The 25,660-nt window shown below is 42.2% G+C and overlaps 3 protein-coding genes across 6 annotated transcripts in view; 2 read left to right on the top strand and 1 right to left on the bottom strand.

The window, feature by feature from the left end:
- Positions 1–807: 807 nt before the first annotated feature.
- On the top strand, positions 808–2,275 carry LOC125765947 (aminomethyltransferase, mitochondrial). The gene is made up of 2 exons (XM_049431497.1): positions 808–1,185; positions 1,245–2,275. Exons 1-2 carry the CDS (start codon positions 906–908, stop codon positions 2,207–2,209), a joined length of 1,245 nt encoding a protein of 414 aa, XP_049287454.1. The 5' UTR covers positions 808–905; the 3' UTR covers positions 2,210–2,275.
- A 101-nt stretch (positions 2,276–2,376) lies between these two features.
- On the bottom strand, positions 2,377–4,561 carry LOC125764798 (uncharacterized). The gene is made up of 3 exons (XM_049429378.1): positions 2,766–4,561; positions 2,533–2,685; positions 2,377–2,454 (listed from the first exon to the last, which is right to left on the bottom strand). The coding sequence occupies exons 1-3, from the start codon at positions 3,759–3,761 to the stop codon at positions 2,377–2,379; spliced, it is 1,227 nt and encodes a 408-aa protein (XP_049285335.1). The 5' UTR covers positions 3,762–4,561.
- Positions 4,562–10,318: 5,757 nt separating this feature from the next.
- Positions 10,319–25,660, top strand: part of LOC125765973 (zwei Ig domain protein zig-8-like) — a 60,755-nt gene continuing 45,413 nt past the window's right edge. For 3 of the 4 annotated variants that reach the window (XM_049431544.1, XM_049431543.1, XM_049431541.1), the window contains exons 1-3: positions 10,319–11,462; positions 16,717–18,576; positions 20,096–20,146. In XM_049431544.1, the coding sequence (XP_049287501.1) occupies positions 18,492–18,576; positions 20,096–20,146 (136 nt within the window). In that variant the 5' untranslated portion in view covers positions 10,319–11,462; positions 16,717–18,491. The remainder of the gene's footprint in view (positions 11,463–16,716; positions 18,577–20,095; positions 20,147–25,660) is intronic. The other variant, XM_049431545.1, reaches the window with a different exon arrangement.

Here is a 25,660-nt window from a genome sequence, read left to right as displayed (position 1 = left end):
CACGGTTGAACCGGTTAGGCGGGATAACCGATTGGTGGTAACGTTTATGTACACGCATAAACTGTTTGCCACAATGTTTATCAGCAATGCTACATACTCGACACGTGTCACTTTGATCTGCACGTACGGTGGTTCACCTTCGATCAGGAATGCAGTCTGTCCAAACACCTTCGAAAAAGCGAGTAAGGGACGTAACACATCGTAGACGTGACGGGGATTTCTGTACAGCAAACACATGCTGCAGACGACACTGTCGGCTGATGACTAACTATTAACCTTTGAGATCAGCTACGCATTATAGGTGGAGCGTTCTAATGCGGGACAGGAATTGAATAATAGACAATTGTAAATAATTAATCTGCTTTAACTGTTGCTCAATCGAGTAATCGCATACGATATTCGATCGAAACATGTGCCGCATCACGTCAATTGCGTTTCACGCGCAAAACAAAGTGTACAACACATTCGACACCTTACTTTGTCTCACTTCAATGCTACGTCTTGCCGTATCACGTTCGGTGATGATCGTCGAGTCAGATGTCAGTATGTGTCAATAACGTGAAATTGTTACCTTATCGCCGTATCGATTATGCTAGGCGCGATCTACAGACTGTAACAACCGTCACAACTACATGCAAGATCGTGATGTCTATCCCTCGGGATTCTTCCATGGTGATAACGCATTGAAACAACGTCGCGCCGACATCGACTTCATCCGCCTTTCGATGTATTGGTGCCGCTCGATCGAACTGACCTCTGCCGGGATGCTGATCCCATGTGAAACAACTGATAGCGTTAGAAACGTACCGATTACCAAGCACTTCATCTGGATGGATTGAGAGTGTCTTTATTTGTGCATAACAAGTGAAAGTGATACGTTCGACCCATTCGACGAGACTGCTAGAATGCAAAGTTCCGCTTTTCGCCATGTGGTGCGATCCTCGTACAGTCGCGTTTCATCGCTAAACCGAACTACACTGGTCCGACACTTTGCCTCGGATAAAACACCAAACCGGACAGCGCTGTACGAGTTTCATCAGCAACAAGGCGGGAAGCTTGTGGACTTTGCTGGGTACTGGTTGCCGGTCCAGTACACCGACCAGAGCATCATCAAGTCTCATCTCTACACACGCGAATATGGCTCCATTTTTGACGTTTCACACATGTTGCAGACCTACCTGAGAGGTAAGAGAACGAATCGCTGGTGAATTGCCGGGAGTACTAAGTGCTTAACTCTTTTACAGGCAAAGATGTGATCGGTTGTTTGGAATCTATCTGTACGGCCGACATTAAGGGTTTGCGCAATGGAACGGGCACGCTTACAGTTTTTACCAACAAAGCCGGAGGTATTCTCGATGATCTGATCGTCAACCGTGTAGCTGACGACGTGCTGTACGTCGTATCGAACGCATCGAGAAAGGATGTTGATATGGCTAACATATCCACTGCCGTGGCTTCGTTCAAGGCTCAGGGGAAGGATGTTTCGGTGGAATTTCTTTCCTCCGACGATCAGTCGCTGCTTGCCGTCCAGGGACCTAACGCTGTCACAACGCTCCAGAAGCTCTGCCACAAAGATCTTTCACGGCTGTACTTCATGAACACTACCACCGATTCGATTGCCGGTGTTGACGGCTGTCGGATAACACGCTGTGGCTACACCGGTGAGGACGGTGTCGAAATCTCAATTCCCTCCTCCAAAGCCGCACACATCGCTACAGCCTTACTCGATCCAAACGTTGGCAAACTGAAGCTGGCCGGTTTGGGTGCCCGTGACTCGCTCCGTGTTGAGGCTGGTCTATGTTTGTACGGTAACGATATAGACGAAAGCACCACCCCAGTCGAAGCGAATTTGCTCTGGTTGGTCGCGAAGGCACGTCGCGCCGAAAACAATTTCCCCGGATCGGACAAAATTAACTCACAAATAAAGAATGGTGTTACACGGCGACGGGTAGGCTTCAAAATGGACTCGGGAGCCGCACCGGCACGCCAGCATGTGGACATCTACAACAACGAGCAGCAGAAGGTAGGCGAAATTACCAGCGGCTGTCCGAGTCCGTGCTTGCAGCAAAACATTGCGATAGGGTACATCCGGGAGGAGTACAAAAAACCGGGCACCGAAATAACGCTGAAAGTGCGCGATAAGCACTACCACAGTACCGTTGCGAAGATGCCCTTCGTGGCGACACACTACTACCAGGCGCCGAAATAAAAAAAAAACTTACAACACTCATGCAATAGGGGTGAGATTGTGGTGTAAAGAATGAACCAAAAACAAGGAGTGTTTAACTGTTTTATTTTTAACGATTATAACGTTATCGACACGATTGAATGTGGGTTTTATTTATTCACGACAGAACAGATTACAAAACAGTTTCCCTACATAGACGACGCACCAACGCCACTACGATCAAACTGGATTAAAATGACTAAGTAAGAGATCATAGTGCCCATCATCTGGCGGGAAAAAGAAAATAAATTTCACCATTAGAATCCTTTTACCATGCTCAATTATATAGTCGATCGTTGGCTTACAGAAAACGCTAGTTTCCAGTTCAACTCCGTAGGTCCGAGATGCACCGTATGACTACCATCGTAAATCTGACCTGCGCTGATCTTCACCATCCTTTCGAACTCGACATTGTAAAGATTTGTAAAGTGATGAAACGATTTAATCAGCTGTAAAGTCTGTAAAGGTGAAAGAAAATTTTTATGAAAGAAAAATAATCTCCAACCAGAAGAAGAAGAGGTTAGAAGACCCGCTCTACCTCGCGTTTAATTTGGGCGGAAAGAAAAATCAGCATAAAGTACGACATCAGATACATAATGCTCGACAGAAACATGGTAACAATCAAGTTTTGCATTTCATAATTCGACGTCATAAACGAACGATACATCCCAAACATTGCCAACGTCGGGGACGGAATGTTCGATACGGTCATGCTTAGCAACTGCACGGAATAGGCTTCGTGCACGAGTCGCATTGATTCACGCAGTATATGGAACAGTTCCATCACTGTACAAAACAGTCCGGAATCGGTAAGACGCCGAAATTGATTGACAGTGGGTAATTCGCTCACCATGAACGAAGCAGTGGGTTTCAGCGGGAGAAAGTTCACTTCGAAAAATCGACGCAGATGATAAAATCTACAGCTTGCCATATACACCACTATCACCATTTGACATAGCATCGCAACGATCACTACCACGAAGATAGCTATCTGCAGTATTGTAACGAACTGCAGCACCGCACTGGAATAGTTGGTGACGATTGCAAACATGAACATCACGACAAAAACTGTAACACCGAGGCAAAGTATCACCGTCCATAACATAATCACCAGCTTCTGTGCACGATGATCGACAGCTGCCTTGAGCATGATCATCCGCTTGTCAAACTTATCAAAACATTCCAAGATGGTCCATATTCTTCGCCCACCCATCGCATTGCTGATCGAGATCACAATGGCAAATACGCCCGATATTCGAATCAACACACTGGTCCCTTGATGAAGATACGTTGCATCCTTTTCGCTGAACTTCTTGTACGCAAAATGGCCTCCAATGACAAGCGCTAGCAAACATAGCAACTGCGCTATAAAACAGGCAAAACTCTTCCACGAAATGTACAACTGACCGGTGCTTCGATTTCGACACACGAACAGATCTCCACATATTCTCAATATAAACAGATGCAAATTAATAACATCGTACAGGTCTGTATGGGTTAGCAGAAGTTCTAAAATTCGACTCCATCCAAACATAACGGATGTCTACGGCCACTACAGGGCTACTTTCAATGCCAAAACCCCAATAACTTCTGAACGAATTTCATCAACGTCCAGCAGTACTACGTAAACCCGTAATATCAATATTAACCAAAGCTTTTCCTTCGACCGACGTTGCCATCATGCAAGCTGATGCATAATTTATGACCCAACACCGAGCATGTTTATGTAGCGTGAAATTTATTGTCTTAATTAAAATGAATCCCATCCATCGATGTACTCACGCGCGATTTCGTGATCGATAAGCCACGTCACGTCGATACACCTGCGTGATATAATATCAAGATGTTCGTTTCAGATTAGAGTTAGGACCCACAGCACAACTTCACAACCGTTATCAATTTTGTAAAAACGTAACGCATACAAATATTAAACCGATAATTACACATTAATGTTACAACCGGACGTGAAGGTGAAGGATATTACGGGATGGGTCATTTTTCCATTGTTTCTGGACAATAAACAAAGCGAGATAATTAAGCTGATAATGTGAAGCCATTTGTGAAATTTGAAAGAAAAAAAAGCTTTCCGCCCACTGTTTTCAGTTAAAGCCAGTCCTTCGAACGCCCGTTTGCTTGTTTCGTTAATTAAAATGGCGCACCTAACAAACCATATCAGTTGCAAATCGAAAGTGTTGTAATAAGATGATTTACGAAGAATCTTATTCATCTGCTGGCTGCGTAGGTGTGTCGAGGCGGGACCGGCTATCGAAAGGGTTTAGATTAATTCCGCACGATTACAAGCAAAGCGGTGCGAGGATTCACACAGTGCCAACTTCTGGTAATTGATTCCGAAGGTCGTAAATCGTTTCGCACGCGGCGTGACAAAGTGCGTTTGGTGGAGCGGTTTGAAATGTGGCAAGCAAATCACGGTTTTGCCTCCCGTCAAGCGGTTGGAATTGAATCTCTCTCTTTCTCTCTCTTTCTCTCTCTCTCTATCCCACTTAATTGCTATTGTTTGAAGTTGAATGAGACTGCGGGGAGATAGATTTTACCGACCGCTGAGCGTTCCCTCCAAGTCTGCAAAACTGGAAAACCGAAACGATCCGCCGCTACAAATACACACGAGACGGAATCCCGAACGCCCCGTGCCGGTGATGGTGAAAATAATCGTAATTTCTCACTCATTATCTGAAGGGCAAGCAAAATTTAGCCACCATCTTACTAACGGTTTACATCGCCGGTTCGCGTGTTCGCAACACATCCCACAACATACTTAAGAAGACTTCATTAATTTGCCACCTTCCCCACCAGTGCCTTTACCCACCCAAGCCAACCCCCGCCCCAATTTGGAACGTGTCGAACATCGGGATGGCATGCATATCCACCTGCGGGTGACAAATTACGGCAAATTATGGCAACGACTTACCACACGGCAAAACTTTCGTCCGTCCCTGAAAGCGCTATTCTTAACGTCGGGCACATTCTACCGTCCCATCCGTCTGCCTGGCTAATGCTCTTGTCGGGCCAGTCATTCGAGGTCGGGTTAGTTCATTGTGGTTTTACAAACGTTTAAGTACATCCGACAGTGCGCAAGTGGTGAGATTGAACGTTTCAAGAATCGCGATACAGACAAACGACTGTATCGTCCTTGGTTTCCACGCACTTGCCAAATCACAATTGGAGAATGGAACTTTTGCACCAATCAGGTGATTGCGATGAAAGCTTCTAGTTCACACACACAAACAAGGACTTTTATACGCGTGTGATTTCAAATTTGGGCCATCGACAGAGACATTCCATGAATGGCGGCAAACCAACGTATGAAAAAAATGCATCAAAAGAATCATTCACTTCTTCGGAGTCAGCTGAACATCTAGAGCAACAACCGACTCGTTTGCAAATCGTTAGCGAGTTGAAGATATGGCAGCAAATGGCGGTCGCATCCAATCTGAATACGAATCCTTCCCTCTTACCGATGATTTTATGCAATGAAGTGCGTCTTGGTCGCGTCCCGTCACCGACCGTGTCAACTCCGTGTCGCACGACTGAATTTGTGAATTCGTGCGGTAAACCTTCAACATTGCCGTTTCTCCCCCCTCAAAACTCCATCATGGAATTGGAGCAGTGTGGTATTCGAACAAAATGGCGTACGGTAAACTGAACTGCAAAAGGGCAAAATTTTTAATGCACCTTCTCTAGCGTATTTCAATGCTTTGGCCCGTAGAAATCTAATAAACCGTGCGCTAACATTGCGTGGCTAAACATTTATAATTCCATTACGCTCCATGCCAGGTTCCTTTCCTTCGGTGGAAGACGTTGAAAAATATCTTTTTCTCCCGAATGCTCAAGACGCAGCAAAACGTCTTCAACTTATGAGTTAACGTGTCTCGTAAGGAAATCGCGTCGAATCTCTGACGAACGATGATAAGAAGATTTCGTACGTTGTTTGTTTCGCTGCTATAACCCGTGCTTTGAGCTGTATTTTTTATGGGGGGGAATTTACTTTGCTTATTTACATAAGCTCGTAACATCGAGATCAAATATTTGATACGGAATGAAAAAGGTAGGTAAAAGAGAAGGGGTGAAAAAAAGATTTTCCAGTTAAATACACATTTTTTAAATAATATTTTCTACCTCAAACTAATCATAACAGTAAAGTGAGGATTTTATCCAAACCAAACCACGCACCTTTAAAACATTGAGTTAATTCGATGTAAAAACTCTTATCCCTAAAAAGCTTTTTTTCGTCAGCATACTTATCAGACAAAAACAACATCAAAATTTTGAGTGATTCTATTATTTACTTGCTACATCGATCGGTTAGAACATTGCGTACGATTGCTTTCTACCACGCAATTATCGTGTGGCAAACATTCGGGGTAAAAAACCGAATCGTTTCAGCTCCCGGAACCAACTTCTGAACCATGCCACGTGCTTAAGGCAATCAGAATTAATGAAATCAATTTTTCATAAACCCCAATTACGTTCGCGATCCATATCTCGATCGTTCAAACCAGCCCCGGCCCACCAGTCATCCGAACAGCGTGAAAACTCTAAAAGCGATTCGAACGCTGTACGTGAAGCACGGTGATAAGGTTCCTTTTCATTCTTTTAACAACATTGGCTACCAAAAACCCTCGGTTGGCATCGTTCTCGAACAGTGTGCGGATGGAAAACTTACAAGTCATACTGGTTTTGGCACGCTTTTTTGGCTTCAACTGTTACCATTATCAAGAAACGAAAGATGGCTTCGTGGCAACACGTTCCCGGACCGGTATTTGTTTGTTTCTCCTGTACACACTTACGTACGTGTACTGCACGGTGGAGAATGTGCGGATACCGGATGTTTACGCCTACACCGGTGCAGACATCGTGGACATTGGTGGAAAAATCCTTCTCGGGCTCGGTTCGTGCGACGTCATTACAGTGCTGGTGCTGCGTGCCTACCAGCGCCAGTGGACCGCTGAACTGTTGAATGAGTTTCGCTCGATTGATAAACAACTCGATGCTTTGGGTGCACGGCAGACACGCAATTTTCACACCAGCGAGCTGCTGGTGCAGATGGTGCTGCTATCGCTGTGCACATTCGTTGCAATCGTTTTCTCCGTGTATGCGGTCGAGCGGGAAAATATTAATTACAATTTGCCAATGTTCGTTGGTCATCTGATGACTGGTATTTCGATAGGAATTATTGTAGGCGTTTGCTATGCGGAAATCTATGAGCTACGGTTACGCTTAATCGATCTTAACGCACACATAAGGTGAGTGCATGTACATTGTAGTAATGGGTAAATCCTCAATTTACTCATCCGGAGTAACTCCGACATTAATATCGACCGGGGGCGGGTGTGGATGAAGAAGCAATTAAGGAAGTTGTAAAAACAGTACATCTAACTGCGCTCCTGCACTGACCGAAGTTGAATCCGACTTAATCAGGAGTCCGGATGTAAAATCGAAGATTACTTCGAAGTTAACTCTTGATGCAGCACCCGAGTTCCCTCCGGAGTAAACCGTTATTTACTTCGGGGTAATTCGGAGTTAACTCCGGACTCCAGACAAGAGATGTGCAAAGTGAGTAAGTGTGAGATAGTGAGTTGAAACGTTGTATCGAACGAGGAGGTTTTGTGACTCTTTTTTTCACTTACTCACTCATGAGTGTAAGCATGTAGCCGTGGTGAGTCGAGTTGCAAAAAGAGTAAATACGTGAGTTGAGACAAAAATGTGCGAGTGAGTTGAAACGAAACGTTTCATACCCATGAGTTGAAACGGAATACATGTGTACAATACCGACACTACCCAAATGAATATACTTCTCGTTCTGCCTAACTATCAAACCTGCACAAGCCAAAAAGCGGGCTAGTCTGATCGGCAAGGACATGAATCGGGATTTTCACATTTTTAGATTTTTTTTATTTTTTTTATTATTTTCTATTCTTTTTTTAATTAAAGCATTATTTGAGTGAAAAGACACTTATTTCAACCAATTCGCATTAAAATAAATCAATTTTCAAAATTTTGCAAAATTATTCAAAAAAAAATCTAAGGCCTTAGGAAATTATGAAATTTTGAAATTATTTTTTATTTTTTTATTCTTTTTTTAACTTAAAGCAATATTTGAATGAAAAGAATCCTGTTTCAACCAATTGGCGTTAAAGTAAAAAAAAATATAATTTTTTGCAAAATTACTCAAAAAAAACTAAGGCTATAGCCTTATAAAATTTTCTAAATTTTAGATTTTTTTTATTTTTTTATATATTTTTATTCTTTTCTTTAGTTACAGCATTATTTGAGTAAAAAGAAACCTATTTCAACCAATTGGTATTAAAATAAATCAATTTATAAAATTTTGCAAAAATACTCAAAAAACTAAGGTGATTTGTAATTCATGTGTATCAAACGTTTCGTTTCAACTCATTTTTGTTTCATCTCACGTATTTACTGTTTTTGCAACTCACCACAGCTACACGCTTACACTCATGAGTGAGTAAAATGACCGAACCTTAACTTATACGTTTATACCAGTTTTTTATGACTCCGAAATGAGTCGTTAAACGAGCTGACTCCTAATAGCGACTATTTCACTCTGAGTTAACTCACTTAAAAGGATTTGTTATTCTCATCTCTACCCCAGACGTTGTAGTCGAATTTCAACTCCGTAGTTCCCACCACCAATACATTGAAGAATTTAAAACTGAAAGTGTCTCAATACGTAAAGCCTAACATTTCAACCCTTTTACAGGAATTACCTTTGCGATGCAAATTTCTACCAGCTGCAACCTACTTTCGGAAGAAAAATGATCCAGATAACCTCCAAAAATGAGATCCACTACCGAACAGATCTTGTAGCACGTATCGCACTGATTTACGATGAGTTACACAGCGTTTCTACGAAGATAAGCAATCGTTACAAATTTTTGGTACGTATCGACATCAACATCTTCAAAATATTATGCATCAAAATAGTATCAATAAAATTGTTATTTTTTCTAGTTTCCAAGATACTGTAATACAAATATACTGTATGGAATAATGGCGATATACACCTTCTATCGTGCCATCTTTGTTGTGGGTCATGATAAGCGTTTTTCCGTCAGTATATTCTTAGTTTGGGACTTAATATATAAGCTTAGCTTGTTTCAATCGGTCTACAACAGTCATCTAGTGATAGAAGAGGTTTGTACCAAAAAAAGAAGCCAATTGTGAACGAATTCCAACCGATCAATCATACCACAAAAAACACCCATCATTATCTCCTTCGACTAGGGCAAACGAACGGCATCGTGCATCAGTTACGCAATATCTCAAGAAAGTGATAAATTATGTATTAAAAAGGTACAGTTCTACACCCTTTTTTGTTGCTGCGAAATGTTTAAAACATTCCCTCCTTTTTCACCATGAAACCGTCTTCTGTTTTACAGCTGCATAGCTTTCTTTGTCAGATACAACATAATGCCATCAAGATTACTACCTACGCGTTCGACATACATTTGGGTGCATTCTTCGCGGTGAGTATGGGGAGTTTTGCCAAGTGTCCGGTGAAGCGTTAATCGCGCCATCGTATGTGCATTTCTTACTAGGTTTCGTAATTTATTTTTTCTTGTTTAACTAAACCAGATTTTAGCAACGAATGTAACGTATCTCTTCATACTGCTACAGTTTGCTGGGTAAAACTGTACAGCTTTGTGCAGCTAATCCGTTTTTAAGAAACCAGACAAGTGAAATAGTTGTCGCTCTCTCTCTCTCGCACTGGAAAATCTTCACCAGAATCTCTCTTTCACCAAACCCGTTCCCTTGGAGTGATGATGAGTCGGATAAATGTCTCTCAGATCTCAGAAGCAGAAAGATCTGCTTCCAACACATCCAGCACCAAGCAACAAACACTTCCAATGGAGCCGCCCAGCCGCCGTTGGAAGTTTTCGAACGTGCGTTTCCACCTGTTCGGAGCGAAACTGCCGCTTTAGGAACCCGTACCGAACCGAACCCGACCGCAACGGCGCATGTCCGACGAACACGTTCCAGTGCCTGCGAATGCCGGCCTTCGGTTCCAGTGCTCTTCCGTTTCGGGACACGTTTCGAACGGAAACGGATGTTTAGAACCATTCCAGTCTCGTCGCAACCGTGCAACACAGTAGCGGTCGGTGTTACGGTTGTTCTACCGCCAAACAATTGACACTCCTTTGCGCGACGTACAAACTTTTTCGTGAAAGTGTGCGTGTGTGCTGTGTGTATGTGGAAAAGTGGTTGCTTTCGTTTAAAGAATGTTCACCCATTTGAGTTAAGGCCTCTTGCACCGGGGTTCTTGAAGTTTGCCGATCAGAGTTCACACTTGAATTGCACCGCATCGGTACGTCGTGCTTTTTTTGTGTGTGGCACAAAATATACGCAAAAAAGGATTTTTCACGTACATTGATTATGTAAATAAAGCAACCTGAGTGTTTCGCGTGCTGCACGGTGAATGACAAATGTGTCTCATCCAACTTCTACTTCACAATTTTATCTCTCTGTGTGTGTGCTTGTGTATATTAAAGGGTGAAAATAAAAATGTAACCTAAGTGAACAAGGGTACAAAAATCACCTTCTTTACCAAGCAAAATGCTAGGCAGCAAGTGTAAGATTTAACCATAGCATCTGTTGGATTATCCCTCATTAACATGTCATCAAAACGTGGTACATATGGTGTGCCTCAAACGCAACACCCCCGACCAAACCAGTGCAAACCATCGGGGAAGAAGCTTTCGAAGGTGAAGTGAAAATTTGGCAAACGAAATCGTTCGTTCAAGTGGAATCGTGAAAATTGGAAAGAAAAAGTACAAAAAGTGTCATGAGTTTAACCGCTTCCAGCGTGGCGAGGCCTGCGGAGAGTGAGAAATAACTTCAGTTTCGGCCCACACACCGAAATGAAGCGTTTAGGCGTTTTGCATTTGAAAATGGAAAGTTTGCATCGAGTTCGAGCCCCAAGTGCCAAGTGAAATAGTAGCGTGAACGAACCAAATATTCCTGCGGTCAAATGGAGTGGCAGTAAACATACGCGGATGGGCACCCCCCAAAATGGTAGTGAAGTTGTGTGAAAATTGATCGGTGTTTGTGGCAAAGGAAACTTCTTGCCTTCTCGATCCGGTCCCATTGGTGGCAGTGTGTGTGCGTTTGCCGTCAGTATTTTACTGTGTCCGGCTAACTTAACTTGTGGAGCTTTCTGGCGCTAGGTTCTGCAAAACATAAAACACAACGCGACGAGGTAAGCCGAAGAGTTAGCAAAACAAGAATAACTTTCCGCAGAACGTAATGTGAGAAGCAAAAGGTGGGTTTTGTTTACAAGAAGACGGACAGATGAGGTGCCTGAAGCAAAGTCAAAAAAACCCGAGTCCTTTTGCTTGGTGGGAAGACATAAAATCGATAAACTTTACTTATCGCTCGTTTACAAGGATGCGGTTTCTGGTATACGGGTACCCACGGACGGAAAGTTCCACGACTGCAGCAAGACACACTAATGTCGGGTGTAAAAATGTTTCCCAAACGCTTATTAATTTATCTTTCCCTCGCCACACACACACACACAACACCACTAGTGGACCTTTTGTTTGGTACCATTATTTCTTCTACTTAAGCGATAATACCTACAATTCCTACATCCTCTCGAAAATTACACCAAATTATACGTTTTCATTTGACCCAGGGCGTGGTTAGCAACTCCATCTTTCATCTACCATTATTACACGCAAGCTTCGCTTTCGCTTCACTGCACGCATCGTCACCAACGGAACATTGAGGGTTTTTTAATTTTTGAAAATTATGTTAACATTGCTGTACACTTCATCGCCCACTGGCAAACTTTTGGGGCGCAGCAGCGAGCTTCGCCCCTAATTCACAAAATTGTGGACATTTTCGTGAAAGCCCATCCCAATCCTACCCCCCCGGGGGTGGGGAGGGAGCTAAAGTCGGTGGAAAACAATTTCTTCACTCTTTAATTGACTCACAAAACAAACGCCTGACAGATGCTTGATGTAACCGACTAACCATGAAAACTCAATTATCCTTTTTTTTCTTCTTCTCCCTCCCATCGGGTGGGCGTGGGAGTGGAAGAGAGAAGCGGCATTTTCCCACCCGCAGGACGAGTCATTTCACCCAGGGCCTATGCTGGTCAATCTCCGGCCCCGTTTTATCCAACCATCCGTCTAGTACGGTAATTTTCCACGATGGTGAATACGTAACATTTTCAGGCAAACAACACACACAAAAAAAAACAACAGACTCGTGAACAACGTGTATCCCATGCACGGTTCCATGCTGATGTCCCTGCTTTTGCTGCACGGAACGGTTTCCAAGAACTGTCCACAGTGAACCAAACGCCGCACTGAATTATAGTCGTTTGTACGAAGGTTGATCTGACCGGATGGTTTTCTTTCTTTTTTTGCTTTGTTGCGTTGTTATTTTTATTTATTCTTTTTTCTCACGTTGCTCGTTTTGGCCGTGTCCATCCGGGACCGACATCCCGGCGGGATCGAAAGAATTAAACCAAGCTGATGGAGTTTATGTGTGTGCGTGGGTGTGTGTCTCTCTCTGTGTGGAAATCCACTTGAAAGCAGACTAAACTGCACTCATGCTCATCACGAGTGCTTGTGCCCTGATCGATCCATCAGCTCTGCTTTGTCTCCCTGCTCCTCCATTTTCCACACACTTCTTATGCCTTCTGCCCTTTAGGAGGTCGTGTGATAAATTTACTTCACTCACCGTTTGCTGTTGCTGGTGTTATTATCGTTGCGGATGGTTACAAAACTTGTAACCAAACTAGAAGTTCTGTACTTCTTATCGAACTTCCTGTCGCCGCTCCCCATTTTATTGAGCACGATTTTTCTCCCAACGAAACGGTTGGGAAAAACGGAATTCAAACGCAGAACACATCAAAACTCAATTACCCATGTGCTTCCGCCTGTCCAAGAAAACCCCGATCAGCAAGGGAGTTTTCCCCCACCGGCATCGGGCACTTGGGTGGGCGTGCGTATGTGTGTTTGCGCGATGGTATGGAGCAAAAAAAAAACCCCCTTTCGTACCATAACTTCGCTTCACGAGTCACGCAAATCGCTTACCGCAAGGATGATCTCGTCGTAGAAGTGGCCCGATAACAGTGGAAATGAGCCCGGTAACCGGTAACTGGTTGAGTAAATAAAAATCCCACCATGTCCTCAGGCAGCTGGGAACTTGGTCTGGTAATGTCCACACTTTGAAAACGAGGAAATAACCACTCGGGTGCTCGGGCGATCCTGGTGGCACACGGGCACAATAGGAATGATTGATTGGGTTATGGATTGAATTTCTCTTTTCCACCGTATGCCTCATCCCGGTTTCGGGTCTGCCCTCTGGACAAAGATGCATATCACTTCACGAGCAACCCGACTGTCCATCGAAGCGGAAACTCACTTACAGCTGTCCACACGACACGGCAAATGTGGTGTACGAGACAATCGATGCCATTGCATCGCGATGCGGCAAGAAAAGTGTCCCCCAAAACCTTCAGTGTGTTGGACGAGCATTGAATTATCTGCTGAACATTCGATTCCTGTCTGCAAGTGCGATAGAAAGTGCGAGGACAAAGGCACAACCAAACAAACATAAAAAAAAATAGAGGAATAATTCAATCGTTGAATTCCAACACTTGTCATTGAACCGTTCAAGGCATGGTTGGATGGCTGTCGTCCCCAATGGCGCACTCCGCACAAAACTGCTGCGCTGCTGCTGATGATGAGTTCGTCAAATCGCCATGCTCAGCAAGTACGAGCAGGGGCCCAAAACCCGTGCAGTTATTCCTAGCTACTCGGCAGTATTTGCCACTTCAGGAGAGCTCTTCTACTTCTTCTCCAGGCGCGCTGCAAAGTGGCTCAAAGTGACAGGCACTACGTCAGTTAGCAGCACATTCACTGTCACTTTGCCGTCTCCAGACGAAACAAGCGACTTCCGTTGGCAAACCATCACCACCACCACCTTCTCCGGCCATCATCATCTTCCGGTCCAGTTGTGTAAGAAAACGTTCGCTTCCAGCAGCATGTTGAAGGAAGTGAACGATTCAACTCATCTCAACCCCCATCCCCCGGTTAAGGGTGGTCGTACCAACCACCGTGACAAGAAGCAGAGAAAAGGGGACAAAAAAAAACTGTTCCATCTCCACATGGACGTGTGCGTGGGCTTCATGTCGTTTTATCTGTATGTGGCAGTATGGACGACTAAAGACAACCCTCGTCATATATGGGCACGGGTGTGAGTGCGTTTTGCCCCAAAATCTTGGAAAGCATGGCTCGTTGCTACATCAGCTACATCAGAGAGTTGCTAACCATTGCAAGGATAATTGAATAAAATGGTATTTTTATATAATTTACAGTTTTCCCTTGGGCCATTGCGTTTTCGCTTGATGCTTTTCGGTTTGCTACTGATTATTTGGCTAGACGATGGCGTGGGGAAGATTTTCGACGAATGCTACCAAGAAAAGACTCCTTTTTTTCTTGCTGCCCTACAATCAAAGTCTCCATCAACTGCTAACGTGCTGCAGGGTGTACGAACGATGGCGAATATCTTTGTTACGGGCGACCTACACGTGGGGACCAACGTTCGGCGAAACTTATGTAACACTCCATATTCTTCTCACTAATTCTGGGAATTTAATTTCATTTCACAACTTTGACACACACACATACTCATTTAACTTCAACAACAAAAAAACAATACTAAACATAATTTCCCCAAAAAACTTACAGCACACACACTTTACTTCAGAAAATGCCTCTTTTCATTAGTGTTCATTCAATCACAACGAAAAGAAATTTTCCTTCTGACAGGAATCCAACCACAAACCAAACCTCAGAAACCATCGAACCATAAACATCTCCGTCACTTCCTTACAATTAACTCTACGATCAATTCCGAGTCCATTCAATCAACAAACCCATAAATTTCTAGCACATCGAATCCGAATTCACTCTCGGAAAAGCCACAAACATTAGCCTACCTTCTCCACTTGCATGCGATCCTTCGTTCGCTGCAAGTACTAAAAATACTACCAACTTTTCCTACCCGAATTCCTTGTCCCGAACGGTACACGACAGAAGGCATGTGCTTGACTTACAAATAAATTAAGCTTATTTAGAGGCGGACGCTGTCGATCCGGATGGTTGGCATTAGAGTATTGTGAGGAGCGCGGGGATAGATTGCGGTGTTGCGGTGCAGGATGGTTGATTTGATAAATGAAATACCATCGTAACCGTAATTCTGCAGTTAGGGTAGTATATAGAAAAGTTGCAACTTAGGCCCTTGCTCTTTAATGTCCACAAAGCTCATCAGAGGTACGGAAAAGATATAACAAAACTTTACACGACTGTTTACATCGACAACAATCAATTGCTAAACACGCAACTAGTAGCAAATACATTGCTTCCAATCTTATCTCTCGACTTCCCATTGTCTCGACCCATGTCATAAACTTCCGATATCATACAGATGTTCCAACATTTCTCGATTATTAAAACCCCGAGGGGGGACAAAAAACTTCAAACCCATATATTACGATTTTTTTCATTCTCCCACCCACCTCTCGGGGCCAGCCCCCTTAAGACCACAAACGAAATCGATAGCGATCTTCTGGAAATTTTCGTCCATTTCGACCACCACAGCCAACAAAAGGCCGGTCCGTGCCGACGAAACCAAAACCAAATCAACCACCCAACGATTGAGCGATTGAGTGCTTTTATTTATATTTATTACAATCAATTGCCGTACCGGGACCAACTTTTTGCCCATGGTAAGCTATTAAATTGATTTTTATTTTATTTGCACTCTCGTTTAGGGCTAAACGGTTGTGCCATTTTCTTGTGGTACGATTCCACTCGCCGAGCGCAAGGAAATATTTTCACTCGCCGAATCGTCGCTAATGTTTCCCTTCGTTTTAATGAAACGAAACAAATGGGATTGATAATAATGTTTTTTTTGTTTTGTTCTTTTTCGCATAGTCTTATATTACCGCCGAACAACTTAGTGTTTAGTTATGTGAGTTTCGATGCATTGAATGGTCGTTTGCGAGACTCCAAGACTCCTGGACCGCTTGCTAACCAAATGATAGCAAAACCGCAAACCAATAAGCAAAACCGGCCAGTAAGCAACGTTTGTGGCCTGCAAACTTGTCACAAATCTGAGACGTTGTTCACAACTCGGTCGGATTCTTCCGGATGGTGCACGGTGGTGTGGAATTGTTTATGACACTTTGACTGTATTTTGCCGTCGAAATAACAGCATGGACGAAAAAAAAATTTTTCGTCGGCCATATTGAAGCGGTAGTCGGACGGGAAAGAGTCACAAAAACTGATTGCTTCCGGTAAGAAAGAGAATTTTGGGAATTATGTTGTGCCCCGTTTTTCTGACAGAAACGACCACATTCTATGGCGGAAATTTTCTTACGAAATGCTTTACCCAACACTAACATTGTTTTTTCCCTCTTTATTTCCCGCTAGGCACTGGCACAGAGCAACAACACGTTCAACAAAGTGGATCGATTTCAAGAGCTTGTAAAAAGTGCAGTTCGTTGGTTCTGTGGACAGCTGCAGTCGTTTAAATCTTACGCAGCCAAGCAAATGTTGTGATTAAGGCAGTGTGTGTGTGAGTGAACGAGTGAATTTTTTCTCCACTCTACCCGTTCAAAACCGTTCGATCAAAAACCCAATCGCCCAATACCAGAGATATACTTTAACGCCGGTTCCAGTACCGGTATGAAGCAGAAAAACTTCCACCACAAATCTACCACACAGAACAACACGAACAGCCAAGGCGAAGATAAATGATGGCAGCAGAAAGCCGGAACTCAAAGCAAACAAAACATTCAAAACAACATGGTTTGGTCGTGGTAAACGAATAGAGGAAAGCATTCGGCACTGTCGCGGACGTTGAAGCGAAGACTCTTCCCATTTCTTGATGTAGCTTCCTTAAGAGAGAAGCAAAAAAACACAAACCAAACACAAACAAACACAAAAGATTCACCCTTCTTCTTCTGGTTGCAAACTCTTGCGAAAGTCTATCAACACTTTCACACACACACCAAGTCATCATCTACCGAGGGAGTTACATTCATCAAAACCGTCCACGAATACAAGCCTCCGTAAGACATCACACTGTAGAGACCGGGAACGCCATAGTGGACAGCTCGTTGTACTAAGTTTGTGGTCGTTTTTTTCCTTCAAACTTCCCATTCCATCAGCGAGTTTAACAGCTTTCTAACCGACAAACATTCGCATCCTTGAGAAGGCACAACAACCAAGACGACCGGTGTCGCAAAGTGTCAATTCATCAAGGAAAAGCAATTGGAGCCAGGATAACGGCGGAGAAATACGATTTAAAGGCAGACAGAAGTATGGATGTCCTTTGTTGCTGTCAATCAATCGATCGATCTGTCCCGATTTATCGAAATTGATGGCAATATCGTTTAGCGGATGGTAACAATCGTCGAATCTTTCAATCAGAACTCAAAAGTGTTAAAAGTACAGCATACGAAACCGATCAATACCTGCCCATTGCCGGTAGTAGTGGTGTTAGTGAGTGTTGCAGCATACTTTTTTGCCTAACAAACATAATACCGAAACAGCCTCCAAAAAAAAATCATCATCTGCACGTAGAAAGTGGCAAAGTTGAGGAAAAAAAAGTATCAAATGTTCACACGCAAAAAGTGTCTGGTGTCCGGGAAATGGTGGGAAATTTGTTGTCAGGTGAAAAGTGCTTGAATTTCCCATTCACTACAAGCTATTTCTTACACACGCCGTGCAATCTGTTCGTGTAAAGATTTTCTATGAAAGAAGCAAAATAGGCGCGAGTGTTACGTGTGCCAGTCTGTGTGGTTCCCTTATGTGTGTTCTTCAATGCTTGCCAGTCTCATGTGCAGTCAGCTTTAGTGTAACACGCGTGTACCAAGTGCCGGTGGTATAGCGGAAAAGTTAAACCATACTTAAAGCCCAACAGTAGCATATTCAACAAAGTGTGTGAAAAACCTTCCTTCTTGTGTATGTGTGTGTGTGTGTGATGAGTGAAAAAAGTAATACCAAAAGAAAAGCGTCTCCTCAACAACTCATTCAGCCTGCATCATTCTTGGCAGGCGTCTGTTAAAGAATTTTTCCAACAAAAAACCAGGCCCAGTGTGGTTGGTTGCTTCTACCGACGGCAACAGTGCATCATCGTCGCCATCGTCGTCGTTCAGTCCCGCCTGTTGGTTACGATCGTCAGAAAGCACCACCGTCAGTCAATGGCGTCTCTAGGTGGTTGGAAAATAAAGGGCAAAAACATGGCATCAATTTCCACGACGATTTTACTGCTGATATGGAGTACAGGTAAGCCCCCTGATACAGCGGATGACGGATGCGCTTAGCATCCAATCAGGTTGTGTTGCATTTCATGAGTTAATTGGTCTCTTCCCCCGCAATATCCGGAATCATTTATAAAATTGTGTAAAATATGCTCCCAGCAGCAACAGAATGCATCCCAGGCCAAAAAGCAAAAAACCATTATGCTCATCTCTAATTGGTTATTGATTGATGATTGGTTATCGTGCATGGGTTAACAATAGTGCACTCCAATGGATGTGTTTGTTCATCAGATCTAACGATGATTTTGGCTTACCAGGGTGACTCTAATGATCGCATCCTCATCGTTACCATTAATGAGTCAATATGTTTGTGTACAATGTTCATATTCCTATCAAGTGTTTTGAACCGTACTGTGAAACACACTATTTATTTAGGAAACGATAACACAACATTTTGCATTAACTATTTTATCCGACAGGTACTGGTCCATCCACCCTTCTGCTATACGATTTATGTGACCCATTTTCGAGAGCAAAATTTCATTCTCCCTAGCGTACGCATGTACATTAACAGAAAATGTTATGCTATTTCAGGTTGAAATTCATCCCCCAAAAACCGTCGCTGCCATGCAGCGCACGCATACCTGTCGACTTTTCGACGACCTTCCCGCCGATGAAATTGCTTGACATTTGTATGAATAGCTCTTTGTGTTATGATTAATGACTCTCCTTAGACCACGCCGTAACGACGTGACCAAATTCGTTTTTTGTTAACCAAGCTCTATATTTCTTACCGATGACTTTTGTGAATTCGTACACTTTTCTGCGCTGGTAGAAACAATATTGAAACGGTTGCAAAATGTACTGAGTTTGCTGTCAGTCTGGCGGCTGCAGGATATGATTGATGGGGCGTAACAAAATCATAAAAAACATTTATTTTTTGGGGCAAATAACCGTTACAACGGAACGAGAAGTATAATTCTGAAGGTGAAAGAACATTTCAAATCAAACAAAACAAAAATCATCAATTTTAGAGTTTGGACCACGTGTAACGTTATATTTCAAAAGCTGGGGTATTGTTCATTCATCACAAGAATTAAAGGATTATATCTTCGTCATAGTTTGGAATTGATTTTCAGAAAATAATACTTTTATTGTGCATTTACAAAACACTTACCTTAATGGCTTTTCCTTACCATCTAAGGCTCTTTGGATGTCATTTTTTGAGATTATTGTAATAATTGATTGCCCTCAAAAACACCCTGCAACCAACACTGGTTGATTGAAAATTCATTTTCAAAATTATCAACTTTTTCCAAAGAAAACAAAAATATATGTATTTTATTATTTTAATTCTAGAAGAGATCGATCTGAACTAAACTATAAATAAAACTGAAATCACAACATACATATAGAAGCATAAAACATATTAAACATATAGAAGCACAACAAATAAACATAGTACAACAAAACATAAGAAACATTTACATAAAACTGTTGCCTACAATATATTTCTCTTAACAACTTTATTCCCTTCTCTCCAGAATTTACCATTGGCAGCATAAGAGTCGACGAAAACCGGGATAACAGTGAAGGTATATATGAGAATCGACTAGCTTGTTTCGTTTGCAGTTTGTATTCGTTTTGCTTCAAACTTACTTCTTGTAGCGTTAGAGTAGCTTTTCTATTTCTTTTAACTAGTACTATAGTTCATATTGCGCAACAAAAATCCCACGATAAAGATACGCGATTAACGAAAAAAGGTGACTTTCTACAAATTCATTTGTGCATTGTATTTAATGCTACTAATGCAGTGTTATTGTCGTTGCTTTATCTAGATGCTAGAAATTGCATTGCTCGACAATACGATTCAACAGAACAAACTGCTGATAATTCCGTTGCACTGTGTTTGAACACATAGAACGGGAATTCTCCGAATACACCACCCATTGTGGCCATGAAAAATGCAATATCCTCACGGCTAATCATAAACATGAAACATTATCAACGTCTCATATTTCAACGGCTTTTCCACTGCCTCACCCCCCACCGAAACAATGGCCGAACACTTTTCTAACGGCGTTGAATGCCGGAAAATGAACCCAAAGTGTTTCGCCGCCAAACCAAGAAAGCAAAACGGAAAATATGACTTATGAAAGGAACACAAAAATGGCACCGAAAACTGTTGGGGTTTTCCGAAATACCGCCACAGCAGGCAAATAATGCTAACCTTTTAACGGAGCTGATTATGATAATTAATTCATGTATTCTTGGAGTGTGACTTTCCAACCGTTTCGTGCCTTTTTGCGTTTTTTTTTGGTTGTTGTTTTGTTTTACTCTAACTTTTTCGCTCTGTTCGTTGCTTTTTTTTCGGAGGGGGTACGTATGCCACACCGCCAATATGCGCATTCTCCCATTTGGCAAATAAAAATTATTTCCCTAATTGTTTCAGTATGGTAGGTCTCAGCTGTCCCTTCTTAGCATCACAATCGCTCTATGCATAAACTCGTACCATTTTGTATTATTTTTGGTTTTTCTTTTTGTTTTCGGGAACACCCAACAGTAGCCACCAACACCATTTACCCGATGCGCCTTTTTAAACATGGAAATTATTTTTCTCACCATCGCTTTGAATGCACGTTTTATTGCTTTTTCATTCATAACATGTTTCCGTTTTTGGAGCGAATTTTGTTTCCTCCGTTTCCGACATTCCGAGGGATGTAAGATGGGAGTTTTTATGTCTTTTATCGTTAGACTTTATAAATGATTATAAAGTATCACATCATAAACTGTACTATGATCTTATAGTAATAAAGCATAGAGTTGAGGACACATACGACAAATTTCAAACACAAAAATACTCTTTACTGTATTGTATGACGAATAAAACCTCAAAGCACAATACATCCTTAAACTGTCCCATGAGCTTTAGGTAATCTGTCCTGATCAGCTGTTTCTTCCAAATTTCAGAATTAAGGCAAACGATGCTTTGGGTGTTTAGATGCACACAAAACACTTTACCTTACTATCAAAACTTATTTCAACGCTTTTTCCTATGTTGGACAGTATCCCTATCAACAATTGCATACAATCCTGGTCACGGCACCAATGATAAAATGCTCGATCGTATTTGTTTTTTACGTTGATGTTGGGTTTAAACCTATTTATTACGTCTTATTTCTTTGAGAACCTTCTACCATCTGTATGTCCTTTAAAATTAACAACATTTTTAGAACAATATTTCTTAACTCAACATACATTACTGTAGTTTCCCATGACATGAAACTTGTTTCGCAAAGCTTCATACTTTTCTACGAACCTTCATCACGTATCCGATTTCCGTATAACTTTCGCCACCTTCCGATACGGTGAACGTCTTGCATAAGCGATTATTTCCTTCACTGCCACCGTCCCGAAACCAACCAAGCTTCTGTGGCAACTTCCATACTCGCGTGCATCGTTCAATGCAGGATGCATTTAACCAAAACCACATCAACAGTGATTGCATTATCACGCGAGTTATTCAAACTCCCAACACAACCTTCCTTGTTTGGCTTGATGACACCTGGAACACCTTTGCTACTTACTTTAATTTTGCTGTCCCTGTCCTACATCACACTTTCCATATCACAGATAACCGATCCTGTGCGCTTCTCCTCTCAGCATGTGCAAGTAATATTGTGATAGCGATCCTTTTTGCCACATTTCAGCGACGAAACACTTTTTATCGACCAGAGACACACGTACACCGGGTACAGTGTAGTGCGAAAACTAACCAACATCCCTGTCCACTGTATACTTGGAGATTGGATTTCCTGAAAGCATAAATAGAGCAAACCGCGGGATACCATCGTGCAAAAGCTTTAATCATGCTCCTGCCGCCATGTAGTTGCCACTGACATGAATAAGTTCTGACGATGGTTCCGTTTTAACACCTGTTTCCTTGGCGTCCTTCGTGTCGTCCTAATCCATTTTAGAGGGAATTTTCCACCTCCAGCAGGAACCATTTAAATGAACGGAAGCTTAAACCAAACTCCAACCAGCAGCGAAGGTCTCTCGACGTTCAGACCGTGGAGTCTGTCTTACTACTTTTGCTCACAACCTTTTCGTCTTGCACAAGATGCACTACCAGCATGCATGCAACGTGTCCTTGTACGCTTTTCACCTTTCTTTTTTTTCCGAATTCTTAAGACCCACTTTAGCACAATGCAATTTTGCTAAAGTAAATTTTACGGTTTCCCGGTTTCAGCGCAAAACATAATTATCGCATTCGCACAAACACAGCCAGACACACACATACACACATTCGTAAAACATGTAACGAGAGTATGTGAATTGTCCCTGCCCCTGACTCGGAGAAAATTGTGTTCATAAACTTTCCTGTCGGTAGATTTCATTCGTTTTCCCCCTTCGTTTTTTTTCGTTTTCGCTGTGCAGAGAGGAAAAATAACGTCCTTGCTGCTCAAGACTGTGCTTAATTCCTTACTATATGATCATCGGCACAAGAAGCGACACACAAAAAAAACCTTCCCTCCCCTCCGTGAAAGAGTTCGCTTTTACTCCAGCTAAAGAGGTCTGGTTTCGTGTGGCAACATTCCACACCAACGGTAAGAAAATAGCGAGAAGGAAAAAAATCCCAGTGACAAAAGTTTTCATCCCACCTTCTTGTGCTTTTGTTCAATGTACTCAAACACACACACACATATATACACACACACATATATACACACACACATTTCACTTCAAACTTACGAGTAAATTGAGCTTCGCACATCCCTTTTCCTGATCCTTTCGAAATTCATTTCTGTCCTTCCTTCCGGCGACATTCACCATGAGGACTTTCTTCCGGTCCGCACCGTTCCGGGCATGAAAGTGAGCGACGCGTATATAGTAACGGTAAGCGTATACCTTGTGGGCACGAGCATTTTGTACAGCATTCAGCTTGTTGGGAACTCGCAATTTAATATATTTAAATTCACTTCCCATGCTCCGGGAACATAGCAGCGACGGGCCGAGTGGGTAAAGAATTCGCGAACAAACGCGGGAATGAAAAACTGGCGACAAACCACCTTCCCAAGCAAAACTTTTTCGCTTGTTTAATTTAGTCGTTAATTAGATTATGCATGTCAATTGTGCAATTCAGAAAGACGGGTCCTTCCGTTTTGCTTACACAGGACACAGACGTACACAGGTTTTTGCTATCCCTTTGCAATAGGAATCGCTCAAGTAGATGGTTCTATATGTCTCTAAAAACATGCCTCACAAATTGCTTAGTAGTCTATGCAGCTCACGATCACTGTCACTCTTTCTCTCTTTCTCTCTTTCTCTCTCTCTCTCTCTTTCTTTCGCTCTCTGTCACTCACTATGACCATTTCTTTTCCATGCTTCCGGTTCAGTTGAATGAGCCACAAATTTAGCCATCGTTGCGAAATGAGACAAAATTAAGAGAACAAATTTCATTTCGTAATTCGCGGCACCCTCGGTCACAAGCGAATGAAATGGAACGAAGTACCGGCATACTGTCGCTGAATGAATATCCCGGTAATGGGAATAAATGAATTTGCAAACCAAACTCAACACCATGACTCTTCTACAATTTGTGACACTGTGGAAGGAAATTAGTACCGAAGACAAATGTGCACACACACACCCACCCACAATCAATTTATTTGTTCCGAAATATTTCGTTATTAAGATTATTTCTCCCTTTCAAAGAACCGACAATGGAAACGGGCAAAATTCTCGTTAGCATACTTTTGTGTGCTTTATGGTTTTTTTTTGTTTTCTTTCTCAGGCATTTATTTTCACTTTCAAAACAAAAATGTCCGAAATTCAACCAATGAGATTGACATGATGGTAATTGCATTCAGGTTCATATTGTTTAATTTAATTTCATCACACTAAGTTTGAATACGAGTTAAATCAGCAACGTTAACTTGTTTGAAATACTTGAATATAATGTAATAAATCACATTGTTAGTTTCCAAATTACGAGCGAAGAAAAATTGAAAAATATTAATTAAGATTAATTCATATTGCTACTTAATTTAATATTCCAAAAAAACGTCATTCCCTCAAAAGAGGGGAAATCTGTGGTGCTTAAAGTGTATGAAAATCATATGAATCCAAATGAATATTCTGTGAAGTGAAGTCAAATCATGTGTCGATTTCCAAAAGATTAATGATTTCTAATGAGATTCAATAATCTTCATAAAAAAGGAATTCAGAGTCATTTATTCCGTTCAAAGGATCACGCAGATTCCTGAATCTGAATCAGTTTCACTCAATACCAGCATTTTCCATTTTTCATCTGTTTTTCTTTCGTTGAAAAGCTTTCATATATTTACCATTTTTCAATAAAGCTGTCATCTCTAGTCACTTGTGTCTCCTCTCTAGCAACCCGAGTGAAAACTTATTAGTTTTCGAGACAATATACTAAAACCATATAAATCAAAGCGTACTCGAACTTATACGGCTTTTCCTTTTGCTTGGCTTTTGCTTTTTAATAGAACCTTTAAATTAACCAAATTTTTATCCATAGCGCAAGCAAATTTTTGCTTATTCTCCATTACAAACGACTCGCAATAACAATCTTGTCTTGGCACAACCAAAGTCGAAACATTTGCCGTAACACAAGCCGACGAGCTACTACCGTACACTGAACGTGCGCCAAACAATTGTGATACGACATTGTATGCTGACACAATTGCTTCCACACTCACACAAACAGTGTTGACCTTTTCGGGGATGCTTGTCCCAAAATCCCCAAGCGCCAAGCGAAAGGGATACCAAGGCATGGGATAATTTATCGTTATTTTATGGAAAATTTACGCACAACACTTCACGTTTCATCCTTCCGCTAGCTTATCATGTGCCTCATGCAACAGCATCCCTACCCCCCTTCGTCCCAACAGTCTGGTTTTCGGCAGCCAGGAAAATGCTGAACCGACGCATGCATGGTACTAAGGCTTCTTGGGCCTCCGGTGGAGGCGCCCGAAACACGCATGTCCTTCACGAACGTACAACGAAACACCAAAATTCAACGACCATGTTAACTTCGCGAAACAGCCTGTTTCAGATGCTTAGATTTATGATGATTACCAATGCAG

This window comes from Anopheles funestus, chromosome 2RL (assembly GCF_943734845.2).
Source record: "Anopheles funestus chromosome 2RL, idAnoFuneDA-416_04, whole genome shotgun sequence".
NCBI lineage: Eukaryota > Metazoa > Arthropoda > Insecta > Diptera > Culicidae > Anopheles > Anopheles funestus.
Note: the sequence above shows the minus strand (reverse complement) of the source record. Positions and strands in the feature narration are given on the sequence as shown.

Bases quoted from the DNA above. Each gene is read 5' to 3' on its own strand.
- LOC125765947 (XM_049431497.1), top strand. From the start codon at position 906: ATGCAAAGTTCCGCTTTTCGCCATGTGGTGCGATCCTCGTACAGTCGC. The intron at 1,186-1,244 runs GTAAGAGAACGA...ACTCTTTTACAG, and splicing joins GTTGCAGACCTACCTGAGAG to GCAAAGATGTGATCGGTTGT.
- LOC125764798 (XM_049429378.1), bottom strand. From the start codon at position 3,761: ATGTTTGGATGGAGTCGAATTTTAGAACTTCTGCTAACCCATACAGAC. The intron at 2,686-2,765 runs GTAGAGCGGGTC...TCACCTTTACAG, and splicing joins CCGCCCAAATTAAACGCGAG to ACTTTACAGCTGATTAAATC. The intron at 2,455-2,532 runs GTAAGCCAACGA...TTTTCCCGCCAG, and splicing joins ACTGGAAACTAGCGTTTTCT to ATGATGGGCACTATGATCTC.